The sequence below is a fragment of the Diadema antillarum genome, unplaced genomic scaffold (assembly GCF_040938485.1).
Source record: "Diadema antillarum isolate AM-2024a unplaced genomic scaffold, OU_Dant_1.0 seq00000250_RagTag, whole genome shotgun sequence".
NCBI classification, from domain to species: Eukaryota; Metazoa; Echinodermata; class Echinoidea; order Diadematoida; family Diadematidae; genus Diadema; species Diadema antillarum.
In genome coordinates this window covers 196,621-215,648 of record NW_027271294.1, presented here as the reverse complement: position 1 = coordinate 215,648, position 19,028 = coordinate 196,621, and the positions used below count along the sequence as shown (strand labels likewise).

The 19,028-nt window shown below is 40.7% G+C and overlaps 1 protein-coding gene across 2 annotated transcripts; it reads left to right on the top strand.

Moving 5' to 3' along the window:
• Positions 1-91: 91 nt before the first annotated feature.
• On the top strand, positions 92-17,577 carry LOC139729682 (trichoplein keratin filament-binding protein-like). Of its 2 annotated transcripts, none has more exons than XM_071640611.1 (11): positions 92-154; positions 4,893-5,110; positions 5,322-5,532; positions 6,909-6,965; positions 7,514-7,756; positions 8,982-9,161; positions 10,397-10,569; positions 11,030-11,111; positions 12,139-12,324; positions 16,176-16,319; positions 17,252-17,577. In XM_071640611.1, exons 2-11 carry the CDS (start codon positions 4,917-4,919, stop codon positions 17,465-17,467), a joined length of 1,686 nt encoding a protein of 561 aa, XP_071496712.1. In that variant the 5' UTR covers positions 92-154; positions 4,893-4,916; the 3' UTR covers positions 17,468-17,577. The 2 variants fall into 2 exon arrangements, with proteins under 2 accessions (XP_071496712.1, XP_071496711.1); XM_071640610.1 differs by lacking the exon at positions 92-154 and adding an exon at positions 2,879-2,997.
• Positions 17,578-19,028: the final 1,451 nt, after the last annotated feature.

The window sequence follows — 19,028 nt, the reverse complement described above, 5'->3', positions numbered from 1 at the left end:
CAAAATGTATTGATTTTAATAAACAATAAGAAAGTCGTTTCTTATAATGAGCAGGCAATGCAATCGGCAACATACATATTTGAAACGTAAATAGCATTCCACAGCTGAACGGAACCCAGGTTCTGGTCCGTGAGTTTTGAGGTGTTGTAAAAAGGTATGTAGTCATTCGTATTTCAATTCTGTGAATTATTCATACGGATTTGATTCAATTCTGCAGCAGAAAGCCGTGGTATTATGAATATTATCGAATATCACAGTAAATACGCTCATGAAATTCATGGAGTGTGCAACAAGCAACAGATCGTTGCTTGTTTCCGCCCCTAAACTGCTGGGCTTGTTGATTTGAGGGTAGCAACCCGTTGGCGACCCGACGCTTCTCAGTGGATGTACGTACGCGGTGCCGCTGCGCCTGCGGTGATATTGATATACAACTGAACTGTATGCTCGATAACTACTTCTCTTACTAGTCTTAGTAATGACAATGATTTCTGTACAGTTGCATGCCATTGTGGAGTTGATGGTTGTAGCCTGTAGGTACCCGTTACTGAGCTGAATTACCCCCGCCTCGTTACAACTAAATTTAACTCCTTACAATCCAGTTATGCATGCTCAGCTCTGCGGGGTTGTTCATTTAAAAACTCCAGAGACTCTACTACTAGATTCTATGCCGCTCAGCTACCTACGATACAGGCAGCTACAGTCGCAGTCCCTGCACCTCGGCCTCGGCTCTGCTGCTGCTAGTGCTGGCTTCGGTTCAATGTCTATGTGTTCACAATATACCTAAGCTAAAAGTTACTCTTCGACTTTAGCATAGGCTTTAACCCTACGCCTAGATCTGGATCTGGATCTGGATGTGTACAGTGCAGGACCGTTGTGGTATAGCTAGTGCACCGGAGAGAGAGAGGGCTGATGAAGATTACTGGTACTTGAAGAAACTGGTCTCCAACTGCAGCCTTGAAAATTGTTACTGTTTGGGAAGTTGCTATGGTGTCTGGAAGATGATTCCAGTCCACCATTGTCTTAACAAAAAAAGAGTTCTTATATTGATCTGTATTTGAACTTTCAACAACAAAACACTTACTATGATTTGTGACTTGCCTTTCTACTAGGTTGTCTGCCTCAAACCCAGTAAATTTCTTTGCTTTGATTTGTCTTTTTAGTCGTATAGGTCTGAGAAAATCATTTACAGGGAGGGCTGGTACCAACCCCCCGACCACTTTGAAGTAGGAAGATAGTCTTGCGCATCTGCGCCTCGATGCTTAATGTGTGAAGGTCAAGATTGGTCAGCATCTGCATCAGTCCGGGAAACCCGCTCATGAGGACCGCCCCCGCGTACGAGGATGGTCCCTCCTCATGAGGACCTCCCCCCGCCTCATGAGGCCCCCCGGGGAACGCCTCATGAGGCCCCCCATTCACTTCTTTAATATTCATCTCACATCTGACGTATAAATTGTCGCAACTTTGCACGGTGATTTTTTTGTTACACACACATGTCCACTATCCATGATGAAAAGAAGAAAAAATCCTGTCTGTTTTTTTTTTTTTTTAATCGAGTTTTAATCACCCGATGCAGAGCGCCCATCAAAACACGGGCGCCAGCGCGTTCGCACAATGCAAGACTGCCGCACCTAGCGGCCTGATCCGACTAAATATTTTCGATGCTTTTTTCTGCGGCTCTCGCCTCTCCGAGCACGAATTAGCCTCGTGAAGCTGAAGTCTGACATCTTTTTACACAAATTCGTAACGAGAAAAATTAAATCAGTACTAACCTGATCTTGTCCATCATATATTCCAAATTACTATTCCACACTGATAGAGTAGGTGGGTAGATGACATACTCCAGTTTGTTAGCAAAATAATCACTTTGTAGGTATGACGAGTTCACTTTCTTCGTCAATTCCGCCCACGATTCCGCCGCCCGCTTACCGTTTGGGCGCTTTCTCTGGAATCATCCCGCGACGCGACGTACGTCGCATCACATCACGCATCCAGCACATACCAGTCTGGTACTTAGTATGTGCTGGATGCGTGATGTGATGCGACGTACGTCGCGTCGCGGGATGATTCCAGAAAAAGCGCCCAAACGGCGGAATCGTGGGCGGAATTGACGAAGAAAGTGAACTCGTCATACCTACAAAGTGATTATTTTGCTAACAAACTGGAGTATGTCATCTACCCACCTACTCTATCAGTGTGGAATAGTAACTTGGAATATATGGACAAGATCAGGTTAGTACTGATTTAATTTTTCTCGTTACGAATTTGTGTAAAAAGATGTCAGACTTCAGCTTCACGAGGCTGATTCGTGCGCGGAGAGGTGAGAGCCGCAGAAAAAAGCATCGAAAATATTTAGTCGGATCAGGCCGCTAGGTGCGGCAGTCTTACATTGTGCGAACGCGCTGGCGCCCGTGTTTTGATGGGCGCTCTGCATCGGGTGATTAAAACTCGATTTAAAAAAAAAAAACAGACAGGATTTTTTCTTCTTTTCATCATGGATAGTGGACATGTGTGTGTAACAAAAAATCACCGTACAAAGTTGCGACAATTTATACGTCAGATGTGAGATGAATAAGAAGTGAATGGGGGGCCTCATGAGGCGTTCCCCGGGGGGCCTCATGAGGCGGGGGGAGGTCCTCATGAGGAGGGACCATCCTCGTACGCGGGGGCGGTCCTCATGAGCGGGTTTCCCGGACTGGCATCATACTTCCTGGGTCTCTTGACTGGTACTAGTGGTAGTCTCCAGTGATGAAACGGGCTCCTCTTCGTTGGATTTTTTCAAGGGAGTCTATGTCCTTCATTAAGTATGGATCCCATACTATGGCACTGTATTCCATGATGGATCTGACGAGTGCTGTGTACGCTGTTCTCTTGCAGTTCTTTGGACAGAACCCCAGATTATGCCTCAGAAGTGCAAGTACTGCATTTGCTTTGCGAGCTGTCTTGGCAACATGTGGGCTCCAACTCAGCTTCTCATTTAGAGTACCGGGTAACTCCGAGGTAAGGGTGTTCAGATACTTGCTTTAGGATCTGATCCTGTAGCCTGTAAAAGTGGGTGGACTTTGAGTTGATGCTCATTATCTTACATTTACTGGTGTTGAATGTCATGCCCCATGTTTCAGCCCACTTCCCCAGGTTGATGAGGTCGCTTCAGAATGAATTTTCTTCCAGTCTGCTTTGGAGAAAATATAAAGACGTCTAGCATTTTGTGTGATGAGTTGAGGCAAGATACAGAAGTCGGTCACCACCATCGCATGATCACTGATTCCAGGGATACTTGTGGAAGTTTTCACCAAAGATGGATTATTGGTGAGGACCAGGTCCAAAATGTTCTCTAACCTGGTGGGCTGATCATGGATTTGTGTCAGTCCATAGTAAGTGGCAATGTCAATGAGCGCTTGTTGTACCTCCCTATCCTGTGCTCTTTTCCTCACTGTCAGATGCTCCCAGTCTATGTCGGGGCAGTTGAAATCCCCCGCTAGCACTATATGCTTCTCCTTGGGCTGGGACAGCAATTTTTGCAGTGAGTCTCCTAATTTGCGGATGCTGTCCAAGTGTCTATGTGGCATGTAGAAAGATGCAATGTAGCGGTCCCTGCTCCCTTGAAACTTGGCTTTGGTCCAAACTACCTCGCATTCCGTTGTAAGTGACGGCTGGCTTTCAGATGTCATGTCCTTTCTAACACCAACGAAGATGTAGGCGGAATGAATATACTTTTACTTTTAAGTTCTTGTATTTAGATAGCAATCTCTCTGAATCAAAACTGATTGCTGAGTTCCCATTTTGCACAATTTCATGCAAGCTCTCACTCTCACACCGTCTCAGTGCTCTGCCAGACTAGAGTAGAGTCTATATGTATTGTTAGACTTGTGTCTCTATAGTGTGTAGATATAGATCTTAGGTAACTCTGTGTAACATGACTTAAAGAAACCTGGCTCTAGATAGACCATTTTATGACGTAGGCTTACATCTGTATCTTTCTTTCCATTGTCCAGAATTGCCCGGGAAGAGTTATAAGACAAGGAATCCGGTAGATTTTGGTGTCAACAGGCTGGAACGTGGTGGTGGCATTTGTTCAAGATTTTTTTACTGCAGCTGCAAGACATTGTCACAATAGTGCTAGAAAGTTGCTACTAGATGGGACCACATCATCATACCATCGCCAGTGCAGCAGTGGGCAGTGTCATTGATCAGGGTTTAATAGACCTGACCCCACTCGGGGCGCTGTACAGGGTCGCTGATACGGCTAGGTTACACCAAAAGATCAGGCTGTAACGGTATTCGTGGGAGATATGTTCCACAAAGACTACATCTGGCTTCACTCTTCATGGAATCCCTCACCTAAAATTTACAGACTGGAGGCTCTGAGTCCGATAGCCAATAGTACTGTAGGGAGGATGGTGTCGGGTGTAGCATGGAAACCAATGTGATTGGCTATTTACTAAACCGCTAATGTGTTCATTCACCAATGACGGGGGGGGGGGGGGGGGGGGGGCAGTTCAGAAATTCATGAAGCATTTTGTCAAATTTGCTCTTAGCCAATCAAATGCAAGAATTTGAGGAGCTTAAACTGTTTTTCAGAAAAAAAAATCTGGCAAAATGCTTGATGAGTCCCATCGATGGCCATATTGCCCAAATTCACAGGAATTCCATCTAGACTGTTAGTCATCTTGAATACGGGTACTGTCATCATATCAGTTTTACATATTGTATGCCACCTATTGACTGGATCTTCTATAACAATGACACTCCTTTTGAACCTGGTAAAATGCCATGCCATGATCCAAATCATTTCAAATTCCATGTGTTTACAAAGTTTGTATATTATGTGTCAAATTCAAGTCTGTTCACTGTATCATCACCCTACTTGAACTGCTTCTGAAAAATCACTACAGGCAGTACAACATACAAGCAGTGTCATGGCGCTTCCCACATTGCCATCCTACTGGACGTCACGGTACAAGAACATACACGAAAAGGCAATGGTGCAGAGACGTAACCATGAGGAAGACTTCCGGGAACAGTGGTCACACCGAGCCGAGTATTTCAAGACAAGTGACGTCCAAATGGTCAAACAGAATGCATGGACATCAGATCAGAGTTTCCATGACAGGTGAGACTCCTTAATGTTTGTTGTCTGGTACTATAAACACATAATCTTTGATAATTTTTACCATATCCAAATAATTGGATTGGTAATTGAGGGGGGGGGGGGATTATTTGTGATAATGCCCTGACTCTGCACAGACATGATTTTGTGAGAGTTTGACACGTCATTTGTTTGTTTGCTGCCTTCTACAATCCTGCTTTTATGTTCATTGCAGTATGGATGCATTCAAGAGTAAATTTGAGAGAGAAATGAAAGCCAAGGAGCTGCAGGGTAGGCGCCAAAGGCTGCGGCGCATGCTGACAGAGGAACGTAATGCGTACGAGGCTGAGCTCCGTGGCTTGTCAGGAGACAACTACAAGAGACTCAGTGAGATGAAAGATCGCAGTGAGGAGTTGAAGACTAGTAGAGAAACCCATCGAAAGCAGGTAAGGGCAGGTTAAGATTATGTGTAGTGTTGACATTCGGGATTTTATTACTCACAACAAAATAACATTTTTAGGAAGATAGACTTATGAAGCATAATCAAGCCACATTTCAATTCACATTTGCATAATTGATGAAAAACATGTCATCCATAATTACAGGAAGAGTTGAATATAGGCACAATATTGTTCTTCATCTTGAGAAAAGAAGTCATAATTCATGATTAATGGAATTCATAAAGCCACAAGTAATTGTCTATGCTTTTGTTTTTGTTTTGTTTGGTGTTTTTTAAACTCTTGACTTACATGATTTGCTATATGATGATAAAGATACATTTTTCAAAGAGCATTGTTATATTGACTCATGTTTGTGAATGAGCAATGAAATCTAGCATCAAACAAATCAAAAGTAGACTCCAACTCTATATAGGTCAATTCCACGGAAAGGTTGCATTTTATGAAAATCAAACTATTGAGTATAGATGATTAATGAAGCTTAATTGGATGATCTGGTATTGTTTACTCAAAGCAGCCTTTCACAACGGATATTTTGATACCTCATTTGTGAACATCGGTGAACGTGGAGTGGAGTTATGTCCGAGAAACCTTCATTTTTCATGAAAATTGCGAATTTTTGCAAAAATTTATGTATCATTTCTGATACACTATTATGACCATAATACAGCTTGTGTAATTCTCAGATGGCTTATTTTCTGAATGTTCTTTGGTCATAGATTGGTTTTATGATGTTCTAGAACTTGTTCCGGCATCAGTAAATATTATTCTCTCAATCTCAAAATGTGGTAGTTGATAGCGTCCCATAAGTCACATATTTGTGTCCCATCAGTCACACTGGTTTTCCCTATCCTGCTACTGTACCAATGAGTAGATATTCATACCACTTGGCTCAGGGTAATCATCAACCCTTTGCTACATTCAGGAAAGAAAATATCTTTCCAGAGACTCTGTGTGTAAGAATATTTCAGAACTTACTTTCCCATGTGAAAAACGGTGGTCCTCAAATGTCCCATAAGTCACGACAGCAATTTTTCGTTGCTGTACGTAATGCAATGATACTTTTCAAACTAAGTATGGCGTTTTCATAAACTGTGATATGATGGATCTAACCATGAAGTGAGAAAAATGCATTTGATGCAACTATTTTCTCAAAATATTGGTTTGAAATTGCCGAAAATTGTCACTTTGTCCCATAAGTCACAATGGAATTGACCTATAGCGATATATATCTATTGATAATGTCAGTTTGTTCCACTTGAATTTAGGTGAACATGACTTTTCTTTAACAGGCCTGTATGACTGTGTTAAAGTAAAATGATATGTATCACAATGAAATCTGTCTTTCTTGTGTTGTTTGGCAGATAGCAGATGAACGCTTGTATGACCACTGGAAAAAGAATAATCCAGACTTGAGAAAGGTAAGGAAAGAGAGGCAGCCTTCCCAAAAAGCATGAAAAAGATTTAAATTACCAAGTTATGGCATATAAATCTATTATCTACTCAGATGGATAAGGTTTATTGCTTCCACCTTTTCACTGAGAAGGAGAATGACTTCAAATGTAAGTAAGGGATGAGTCAGGAACATGCATGTTCTTGAACCTGCTGCAATTAAGCAACTGTTGATTTTCAGTATCATTGTTGACTATGGGCTATAGTCATAGTAATTATGAAATCTCTGACTAAATGACTAAATGACAGAAGTTCTCATGAAAACAATATTCCACTTCCTACATCCCAAAACAGCTTCGTTTGTCAAGTGCTAAATGGAAGAGAACATGTTGAATCAGAAGGGTTTCATCTCTCCTGGAAGTATAGAACTGTAAGAAATAAGTCAAATATCTTGCAAAGTATTTATTTTTCCTTTGCATTAGATATTCTAATGGTATGATGTCAGGTTGTTATCACTGTTTTTGTTTGTTGCTGTGGTTGTGTTTTAGTGCTGCACTTGTTTCTCCCATCTATATAGCTGGAGTCGGACATGCACCAGCGCTACGTCACCAATGCCTGGCAGGACCAGAGAGATGAGAGAGAGGAGCAGCTAGCCTCGGCCAGGGCACACGAGCAACTCCTTGATGAGGCCATGGAACGAGAACGGCTGGCTGGGCTGGAGTTGGACCGTCAGAGGGCCGAGTCTCGGCTGGAGGAGGAGAAGGCCCTGGCCGCCCAGCTCCAGGACCAGGTCAAGGAACTCAAGGATCGGGAACAAGAGGTGAGTAGCCTTTTGACAAGGCCTCCTGGCTGAGGAATGAGATTAACTTGCCACAATGAGCATTTTGGAAACGGGTGAAATGCGAGACCGAGTAGCACAGACAGCCACAAGGCCTTTTGAAACGTGGTTGTTGTTGGTTTTTTCCTGCCACTTTGCAACATATGCAATGCATAAATTATTCATGTATTCATGAATCAATCTGCAGTTGGTATGCTAATGAATCACATCTCAAGGCAGGCAGCACAGCCTGGATGAGCAAGCCGCTATGCATACTAATGTATATTGATTATATGCTGATGTCATTGCGAGCAATGAGGTCGCTGATTGGTTACTATCATTTTAGTGGCAAAAACAACAAGAAACAAGATTCAAAATAAGAAATTCATGTCAGGTTCCAAAAGGCCTCATGGCTGTGCCACTCTTTCTTCACTCGTTCCCTCGTAGTTAGTCTCTTTTTCAAGCCTTGTCCACGAGGTCTTGTCAAAAGGCTAGAGGTACCGGCTGACGACACAGTTTGTTCTCAGACACACTGTACGTCCTGTGAGAGCGTGGTAGCTTAGAATGTGATATCATGGATTGTTTTCATCATCCAAAGGATATACTGATGTTGATAGCAATATTGAATGTAGCAAATGTTTTGGACACAATTTAGAAAAGGTGTCAATAACAGTCAGAGTACACATGTTCAACATTGGTCAGTCACTGCAGCAAAAGTGTGTGTGTGTGTGTGTGTGTGTGTGTGTGTGTGTGTGTGTGTGTGTATGTGTGTGTTCAATTACATTTATTGCATGTTGAGAAACTGAACAATGGCACAATTTTTGTGAGAGTGTACATGTAATTTGTTATTGACATACACTATCCTGATTTCTCCTATTAGCTAGCAGACAAATCTTTTGTGTATTTTGTGTGCTTCAGGTTTTTTGATATCCTCTGTAAGGATTTAAGTTTGTACCAGACAGAATAACCCTCATTTACTGATACAGTGAATTGACGAAGCGAAGAACAGTCATAAAACAAGCCGTTCATGTACTAATAGAGACATTTTGTTTCCTAAAACCTGATTGACATTGCAACAGTAAGGTACAGGCTGAGAATATTACAAAGTATTTCTACTTATTTCTTTTGATGGAGTGTTTCTTTAATGTTCAATAGGTGTCTTGCTTTTAACATTCGTTGAAGATTTATTCAAGTTTTGCCATCAATGCTTATTTCATCATGATCTCAGGCTGCGCGGCTCAAGACAGAGCAGGATGACTTGGTCCAGGAGCAGTGGGAGCTGGAAAAACTGGAGGAGGAGAGGAAGGAGCTGGAGGAGCAGCGGAGGAAGGCAGAGTTTGGGCGTGTCCTTGTCAGCCAGTACAAGGCCAAGCTAAGGAGACGGGCACGGCAGGTCCAAGAAGCACTGGTTAGCAAATTTCTCAGCAGAGATTTTTCCAATATTGACATGAATAGAAATAATGTCTCATGATATATGATATGATGCAAAGATCTGGAGAGCACAGGAGGTACATTATTTTTAAATCTGACATTCGAATGTAGGTCTTGAGAAGAAAGGATGGACTCATCTTCTTGCATGTTGAAAGTCAAATTTTCACTTTACTGAGCTTAGTCTTGCTGTAGGCAACAATTTTACAGCCAAGCAATATCCAGGTTTCTTTCACATTCACCCATCCTTGAACTTAATTTGTACATTACTGGGATACTTGACCAAACTCTTGTCCTGTACATCACAGCTCTGAAATATTTACCATCAAAAGAACGCTTGCGGAATAAAACAGTGAGGGTACAATAATGTTTAATATGATCACATATTTCTTCTTGAATATAACCCAGCCTTACCTGGAGGAAAGTGCCTTTGGAAATACCTATTAAAGAGGGGTCAGTCAGTCCAATGTATTACAATGTTGTATTCAGATTCTTAAATCTGCTGTTAATCAAAAGCAGGCTTTTGCCTTATTAATCCAAGGGTTTCACTGGCTTTCATCAATCCCTGTGACAAGTTCTAAAATTGAAATGATTGTCATCATCATTGTCATTTTTTCATACTTTGATGTGTTTGGTAACTTGCATTTGTTGGTTGACTCTCACTTTCATTTTGTTGCCTCTTCTTGGCACACCAAGTTAGGGCTCACTGATTGTTCAGCCCCCCACCCCCCACTCATGCTGTTGCTATTTCACTCTTGTCCTATTTTTAACCTCTGTTGTTCCTTATCTTGTTTGATGTTGCCTCTCTATTCATCCTTATCCTTCACAGGTTGCCCCCTATGATCCTTGAGATTATTACTGACCCTCCTCTGCCTTTTGTCTGTCCACCCTCCTGCTTTAATCCCCTCCCTTACTTGTTGGGCTCCTTGCCCATGATACCCATCCCTTTTGTTTTCTTTGTTCTGTGTCCCTAACCCTCCTGTGACTGTTCTTGTTGTGTGAAGTCCTTATACCCATGGTTGCTTTCCCTGACAGTTGGTCATTTTGCCTCTGACAAAGCTTCTGCTAGGATCAAAAGCTCAGGCCCCTTTTTGACTCCCAAATTGAAATGAATCAAATGGTCCCACTGGTTTCATTAAACGCTGTGAAAAGTTCTAAGATTGAAATGATTCAGGTCTCAAGAGAGCTTCCACCATGAATAATGTGCATCTCTAGGAATTGGATCGTAAGATCTTGGAGTCACTGGCAGAGAAGGAGGCTGAGGAGAAAGACCTCCAATCAGCCAGGAGGCAAAAGGCCCAGGCTGATGCCGCCTGGATGAAGCAGGTCATTGAGGAGCAGCTCAAGCTGGAGAAGGCGAGGGAGGCAGAACTCGACACCCTCTTCCAGTACGTCACCCTCAATTCCTTATCACCTTGTTTATGTCTTTACTGTCTTTGGACCTTTGGATTGCTCAAAGTTCTATGTGGCTTGTGACTTGCAGTATCCTCATTCACAAGCTTTCCCAACTCCCATGAAGAGTTGTGTTTGTGTGGCAAAATACATAGTGTAAAAGATGTGTTAAATAGTCATCTAAGATTACCTCTGTGCTCTCAGTGTTTTCCTGTTATTCTTTTTTTTTTTTTCAATTTCATGGAAGTGTATTCTTGTTTACAATGGGAATTGTGTAATCTGTATATCAAGGCAAAATGCTGATGAAATTGTTGCGGTATAACATAGCAGTATGAAGCCAAAGTAGATGGTAAGCTGTTTCCGCATTGTTATAATTGACTTCATGATTGAGAGGCACATGTGTAGAAGAATTTTTGTGCATATCAGATATATTTTGTTTCTTCCAAATTTCAACAGAGAAGAGGCAGCAAGGCAGTGGTCCAAGAGAGAGGCAGAATGGGAGAAAGAGAGGTTGGCAAGGGAAAGACTAATGGGAGAGGTAAGGTGGTCACTCAATCTGTATCTGACCATGGCATAAGATATTAGTGGTAAATTTTGTAATATCAGCATTTCCTGTTAAGGGTGCAGTCTTGTATCAGTGTAACTGTAAAACATGCGCCAATGAGATGTTTATCTATGCAGTACACACCAAACTGAAGTTAATACAGTGTACAGGCATAGACCAAACTCCTAATTCTCCTCTTTCTGTGTTGAGAATACCCACACAGAATGTATTCTTCTTGCCCTCATCAAATCACATTAGATCATACTTCTTCGATAGCTGTATTCCTCCTCATGACAGTCACTGACAGAACTTGTTTCACTGTTCCTACTCGCTGCAGTATGCTGAGTAAATTTGCTATCTTGTCACATAATTTCACACTGTAATTGAGACATGGGAAAGATCAGTAGCTAAATAGGATTTTTTTCCCAGAGAGGTTGTGTATGGCAAGGACTGAAGCAGCTTAAATGTGTGAAAGAATATGAAGGAAATACTCATTGGGAAGAAGCTGCAGTGGAATAGTAGGATTTGATGACAATTATTCATAGATCAAACTCGGTATCATATGATGCTTCAAAAGTTATGCTAAATGCTAGGTGCACGTCATGTATGCCAACATTCTGTGTGTTCAGAGTCATAGTATGCATAAGATGACATAGTTTGTTGTGAAGTTTGCCAGTACTGATCTTCAACAGATGAGATATGGCAAGTCTAAAACAGTAGAATTTCATCTTTGCTCTCTTGGTAGTGGCTCCATTACACTGTAATTTTGAAGGTCTGCACAGCCTTTAGCTTTTAGTCAATGCATTACACCATGTCCATGTAACTGAAACCTTACTCCATCCATAACACAAGGCTTTATGTACGAGAAAATAAATCAGCAAAACCTATGGGCTTTATCTTTCATTTCCTGCATATTTGAATTCAAGCTCTAATTTCCTCTCAAGACAGATATTTCTTCTTCTTCAAATGTTGATGTACATGATTTGAAATTATAATGCACAATGCGCATCATTCCTCCAAGGTGCTGCAAGGTCGGCAGGAGCAGCTACAAGACCGTATGGAGGAGAACAAACAGAGGCAGGAAGAGTCGCTACGGCGACGGGAGGCACTCCTGAGGGAGATGGAGGTGGCACAGCAGCTAACCCAGAGGGAAAAGGAGGATCAAGAGCAGCAGAAAGTCGACACCCGGCGACAGCTTAAGGCACAGGTGAGACAAAGGGAACTTCTGAGGTCATGTGGTGGAGTGAGTCTGGAACTTTTTAGTGAAGGAAATCTGACACAAATTTGTTCTGCTGTACGACTGCTTTCTACTTGTGGATTACCTCATAATAATTGTGGTATTTAGATGAGGAAATGTTAAACTAAATAACAGAAGAGAGATGTCTATGCGGTTGCACAAAGGACATTTCTGTTATTGGTGTTTGTATAGTTTCTTTGTTCATATGGTTGCCAAGTCCATGCAAACATGCAATACATACCTGGGATGCTCCAAATATTGCGTGACTGGTTAGAAGGATGCTCTGATGGACCACATGCTGTAGTGATGAGCCCCCAGAGGAACATATCTTCAGTGCAAAGAGCTATGTTTGAAGGGAAACTTAGAAGTACAGTCAAACTCGGATACCTCGACGTCGGATAAGCCGAATATCACTTACCTCGGGGGCAAAATGAAAGTCCGGATTGTTCCTATGGAGTTTCCGTGTATTAAAATTCGCGTAGCTCGAAAAAGATAACTCGAAGTTCGGTTACCTCGAAGGGAAATCTAATGTCCCGATCTTAATTAACTTATTGTTTTTCCCAGCATGTTGCTCGAATCGAAATGGTAAACATCACTCAGCATCTCCGATTAAGCGCGCGTGGACAGCGAAGACATGTCACATGTTTTCACACTCGATTGTAAATATTCTGAGACCAGAACAATCGCGCGCCCAAGAAGAAACACCCGATACACAGCTGACAAGGAAAATCCCCAACACCTACCAACACACGTACATGGTATGCACATAGCACCCGTGCCAATGGAGTGCTTTACGATAGCACTACGCGCAGCCCCATCATTTGCTTTTCTTTAACCACTGTGTTTTGATTTTTGATCGAGACAGTCATACCGTGCGCGTAGATTTCTCAACCGTCGGGGCGCACCTGCTTACGTTGACAGTTATATCTTTGCCAGTAATCACGCTCCACTGTCAAAACATCAATCTACCTCGTAGTGCCTTTTTTTTAACTATTTTTTTTTTTGCCTTTCACGAAGTTTACTTCCCCGAGAACGCAAGCACTGAACTTTTTTTTTTTCCAGCAATGCGATTATGAAAATCTGGAAGTATAGGCCGATCACAATGAAGAATAGAATACACAGGGCTCCGCACTAAGTTTTATTGGGCCACCAATATCATTGATTTTTATTTTCTGGTGGTCGAAAGTAAAATCTGGTGACAAAAAAAAAAAATCAGGAAAAACATTAGAAAAACTAAATCGGTCCTACTAAACATAGACAAATTAATATTAAGCATTATTGAAGTGATGCAGATGTCCATGTCTAAAACAAATGAATAGAAAATTCAATCATCTTACTCTGTGTTTAAAGACTTGACAAATAGGCGTAGATATTATTATAAAAGTTGATGCCCATATATTGAGGAGGTCAAAACTTACGTTTGAAATGAGAAAATGGGAGCATTTGCTGACATTTGTTAGCATCCGACATTTGTTTTAGCATTGTAAAAAGCCGAAAGATACCGTTATTCATTTTTAAATGTAAAAGCAAACAACCGACATTCATTTTAGAATCTTACGGAGCTGAATACTATCCTAATCCATTTTTCCAAACGTGAAAGCAAACATCCGCTATTTGTTTTAGCATCTAACTGAGCGGATTAATACCATTAATCATTTCCAAATGTTAAAGCAACAATCTGTTATTTATTTTTGCATCGTACGGAGCAGAATATTACCGTTATTCATTTCAAACATCCAACATTTATTTCATTATCGAACGGAGCGGAATGTTACTGCTGTCCACTTCCGAAAGTGAAATGAATCATCTGACAATTATTTTATCATCGCACGGAGCCGAATGTTACTGTTTTTCATTTTTGAACGTCAAGGCAGATATCAGACATTTTGGACTATGAAACGTATAGCTGAATGTTACTGATATTTATTATGAAATGTACCGTAGCAAATATCCAATATTTTTTTTTTATCATCGTATGGGGCAGAATGTTACTGCTGTTCACTTCCAAACATGCCAAACGTAAAAGCAATCATTCGACATGTATTTCAGCATCTTCCGGAGCTGAATGCTATTGACATTTACTTTCGAACGTAAAAGCACACATCCGGCATTTATTTTATCAGCGTACGGAGTTGAATATTATTGTTATTCACTTCAGAACATCAAAGCAAACATTCGACATTTATTTTAGCATCTTCCGGAGCTAAATGTTATTGCAATTTACTTTCGAACAAAAAAGCAAACATCCAGCATTTATTTCATCATTGTCAGGAGTTGAATGTTATTGTTACTCTTTTCCGAACGTCAAAGCAAACATCAAACATTGATTTTACCATTAAACGCAGCTGAATGTTACTGTTATTCATTTCGAAATTTAAAAGCAAACATCAGACAGTTATTTTAGCATCATATGGACATGATGGAGCAGAATATTACTGCTATTTTCTTCCGAACATAAAAACGATCATCTGACATTTATTTTAGCATCTTCCGGAGCCGAATGCCATTGCTATTTACTTTCAAAAGTATAAGGAAACATCCGACATTTATTTAACCATTGTACGGAGTTGAATGTTATTGTTTTTCATTTCCGAACGTCATAGGAAAAATTCGACATTTATTTCAGCGTCTTCCGGAGCCGAATGTTATCCTTATTCATTTCCAAACGCAAAATCAAATATCTAACATTAGTTTTAGCACCATACGGAGCTGAGTCTTATCGTTATTCATTTCCAAAAGTATGAGCAAACATCCGACATTTATTTTAGTATCATACCGAGTCGAATATTACCGTCATTCATTTCCACAAGTAAACGCGAAACTCTGACATTTATTTTAGCATCTTACGTAGCCGGTTGTTACTGCTGTTCATTTTGAAAAGTAAAGGCAAACATCCGACTTTTTTTTTTTTTTTTTGGTGGCGCGATCGGGCCACCAAAATCTTTATTTCTGAAATTTTGATTTCATTTCCGATTTTCACTCAATTCATTCATATAAAAGTTGATTCAATTCAAATTGACAAGCATGCAAACAATCAGTAGGCAATATAACAGACACCATGTTGAACATCGATAAACGTTGAACATCGATAAACATCGGATAAGTCGAAGAAAATTCGACGTACGCGTACCTCGAAATTCGCGTACGTCGAACCATTTTCTTCAGTCCCGACGAATTCGAGGTATCCGAGTTTGACTGTATTTAAAAGGTTTTACCACTTTGTCACAGTCCTTTTATCAGTGCCTCTAGAACCTTCCCTTTGACTCATGACAAAATGATGTTATTGATATCTGACCGGAACTTTTCGGCCATGAGTTTGATGTTTCTGTACATTAGTATGTAGACTATTGTATACATGTATGCCAAATATTTCTTGAGGTTTTTATTTTCCTGAATTTTGCGAGTCGGGTGCTACTCACGAATTTAAAAATTGTGAAACTAGCAACTCTGATCTCGACATGAATGTGACTTGCACACTCACATTTTTCTGTTCAGTGCTGTAATCTACAATCGCGAATTTAACCACCCGTGAAATTGTTGAGAAATCCCGATTTGTGAAAAATTGACACTCACTAAAATATATGCCGTATACAGTAGATGAGAGTCATATGCTGTAATCAAGCTTTTCAATTCTGAATCTTTCATGATGCATTGCAATTTCATTAAATGCATCTGTGATTCAGTGGGTGAATAAGGTTTGTCTCAAAATTAATGCATTAAGGACTTACTTCCTCTGTCAGACATAAACAGCCTCTGATGGAGGAGAGTGTTTATTGTAACTACATGACTGAATGACCAATGGTCAAACGTTTTTCTTACAGATGACGGAGAGAAGAGAGAGGAAGAAAGAAGCCAGAGTGAGGCTCCAACATGAGCTTGAGGCTGAGAACCAGGCAGAGAGGGATTACGAGGAAATGCTCAGAGAGGAGGCTTCCAGGATGGCCCTAGAAGATTATGAACCCAAGGTAAATCCTTGCCATGGTTCTAGGGCAATTACCCTCCAGACAATTACACCAGACCCTTCCCCTGACCATAACCCTAATCCTAATCCTAAACCTAACCCTAACCCAAAGTCTAACCCTACACCTCACTCTAACCTGAATCTTTACTCTGTCCTTATCACTAACCAATATTTAGCCGAGGGGTAGTTGTCCTCGGGAGGTAGTTGCCCTGATCTGTCTTGTCATACATCATTACAAAGATTTCTCTCCCCCCCCCCCCCCCCCCCCCCCCCATATCTTTGGATTGATGTTTTAATGAGAAGTCCTATAAACAAGGGTTTAACAGCTGGTTAGTGAACTCTTGCTTACAGTGAATGCACAAACTTCCATCAAATAAACTACAACTGATATACCATCAAGTAAAGTCCTCAAAAAAAGTACTATCCAATAAACTACTGTCAAATAGACTACCACAAAACTTAGATTATTTATTAGTCTGGGTACCAAATTCAGATATTGTGCCTAACGTGTTTTACCATCCACCCAAAGGTTTTTTGTTTTGTTTCTTACTGTTTTTACCCTATTTCGAAGGTGTTGAATCCAAATCTGGATGATGCACCTCCTGCTATAATTTCTTCAGCATATAATCATTCCATTCTTATTACTCTGAAATACTCTACTCAACAACTTGGAAGCCTGATGGCATAGTGCCATGAAGAGACAAAATTTCAAGAAATGGGATGGGTTACATACTAGTGTTTCAACTTGGCAATACTTTGTTTTATGATCATTAGCGTAACATGCTTTGTAAAAGTGTTATTATTCTGTGATGTAAAGACAATTGTTGCAGTGCACTGAAAAGCTGTTGATAACTAATGTTATATGATTGTACAAAGTGTGCATGGTTTTGTGGACCTACTGATCTCAAGCAAACTGTTCCTTCTCTTGGCCCTCAGTACTATCCTCGCAGCGGGTCCAGACTGACCAGTAGACCTGAATCAACTGTTCCAATGTCGTCAAGACCAGGATCTACCATACCCACCTCCAGACCAGGATCGAGGCCCGGTGCCAGACCTGGTTCGAGGCCTGGACCAAGACCAGGACCAAGTCCAGCACCTGGAGCTCCACCTGGTGGTTGGCGCAGACCTGGTCCTATCCCAGCCTGGGAGTAATGCACAGTGATGCTCTTGTTTTATTAAGTAACTTACACCCTGTCATGTTTTTAGACCTCTTATGCAGTCCCACGCAAATGTTTCTTTGTGTGTTCTATTGTTCTACAGTGTCAGTAGAAATTTGGCAGAAATCAGAGGATGATCAGTAGAAAGAAATTTAAGCAAGAAATTTAAGAAGATTTAAGATCCACTCATCAGGTTTGGTTAAATCTCAGATGGAAAAGCTGTCTTAGAACTTGCGATATTACTTTTCTGTGACACTTTTGAGGTGGAGCCATTGCTTTTCTGTCCTGCTGCTGAAGATTTTGTGTTCAGAGCAGACTGTGTGACTGATGGCTTCAATGCAACTGCTATTTGAGTTTGGCTTCTAAATGTTGTCGTAATGGTAGCCTGTCTCATTTTTATGCACATCTGCACAACCAGAGCATCTTCACCAGCTTTCTTCTTCTGTGCCGTTTGCTTTTCACTACCCTGCTGTAATTTTTTATTGAAAAAAGCATGTTAATGCTGGCCACATATGAAGCCTGTTAACACACATCTTTAGAGATGACTGCCTTGTGTTAGCATGTTTTAAGGATCTTCCTAATATCTGTGTTATGCAGACACTGAAAGTCTTTCAAGGATGACCTTTCATTTGCTGCTTTTCTGTAGATGGAAATAATAATGTCAATCAAAGTTTCTTTGACATGAACTGATAGCTCTTGTTCAGCCTTCTCAGCAGCTACAGTGTAACAGATGGCAGGCACATCTAATAACATACTACATTGTATTTCTGGATATATTTTCAGATGTGAGGCTTGGCCAGACTAGAGGCTAGGCTGTCTGTAACATTCATATTATCCACCCCCCCCCCCCCCCCCAAAAAAAAAAAAAGAAAGAAAGAAAGAAAAAAAAGAACAGACAGTTTTCCTCAAGATATTTTTCTTCGTGAGCTCTTCATCCAGAACTAGAAATATCTGTGAGACAGTCAACTCTCTGCTCTTTGGCATGCACAGTAAAACAGAATGGTGGAATGCAAGTGCTTTCTGTCAACTCATGTTTTGCTTTGGAGAGTACAATCAAGCATCACATCTTTCACCTATATAAAAACTTCTGTGGTCTTTCCACTTTATTTCAAGAGTTAAATTCACAAATGAAATTAGTATCTTTGTCTTATTTCCACATGATACCAATATAGGGTAAGGAGATACAGGATTAAAAATAAAAGAAGTATGATCTCTTTTGTCATAAAGAACAAAAAAAGTATGCAAGGTAATATACAAGTTTTGCATGGCAGTTCTATGGCTACTAAAATTTGAATATTTCATGAATTGTAACTGTCATTGTGAAAATGAAAACAACGCAATACTTTATGTTTAACTTATTAGTGTAGGGAGGAGTTGAAATTCAAAGAAATTTGAAGTAATCAGCATTTATGCAGCATACATGATTTCATATCAGGAAGATTAAATGAGAAATTACCTGTTTGAAATTTAATCCTAATTTTATAAGTAAATAGAGAAGAGACTACATGTCTGATCAGGTGTAAAATGAGATCCCACTGGTCACGTGTGTGGCAATT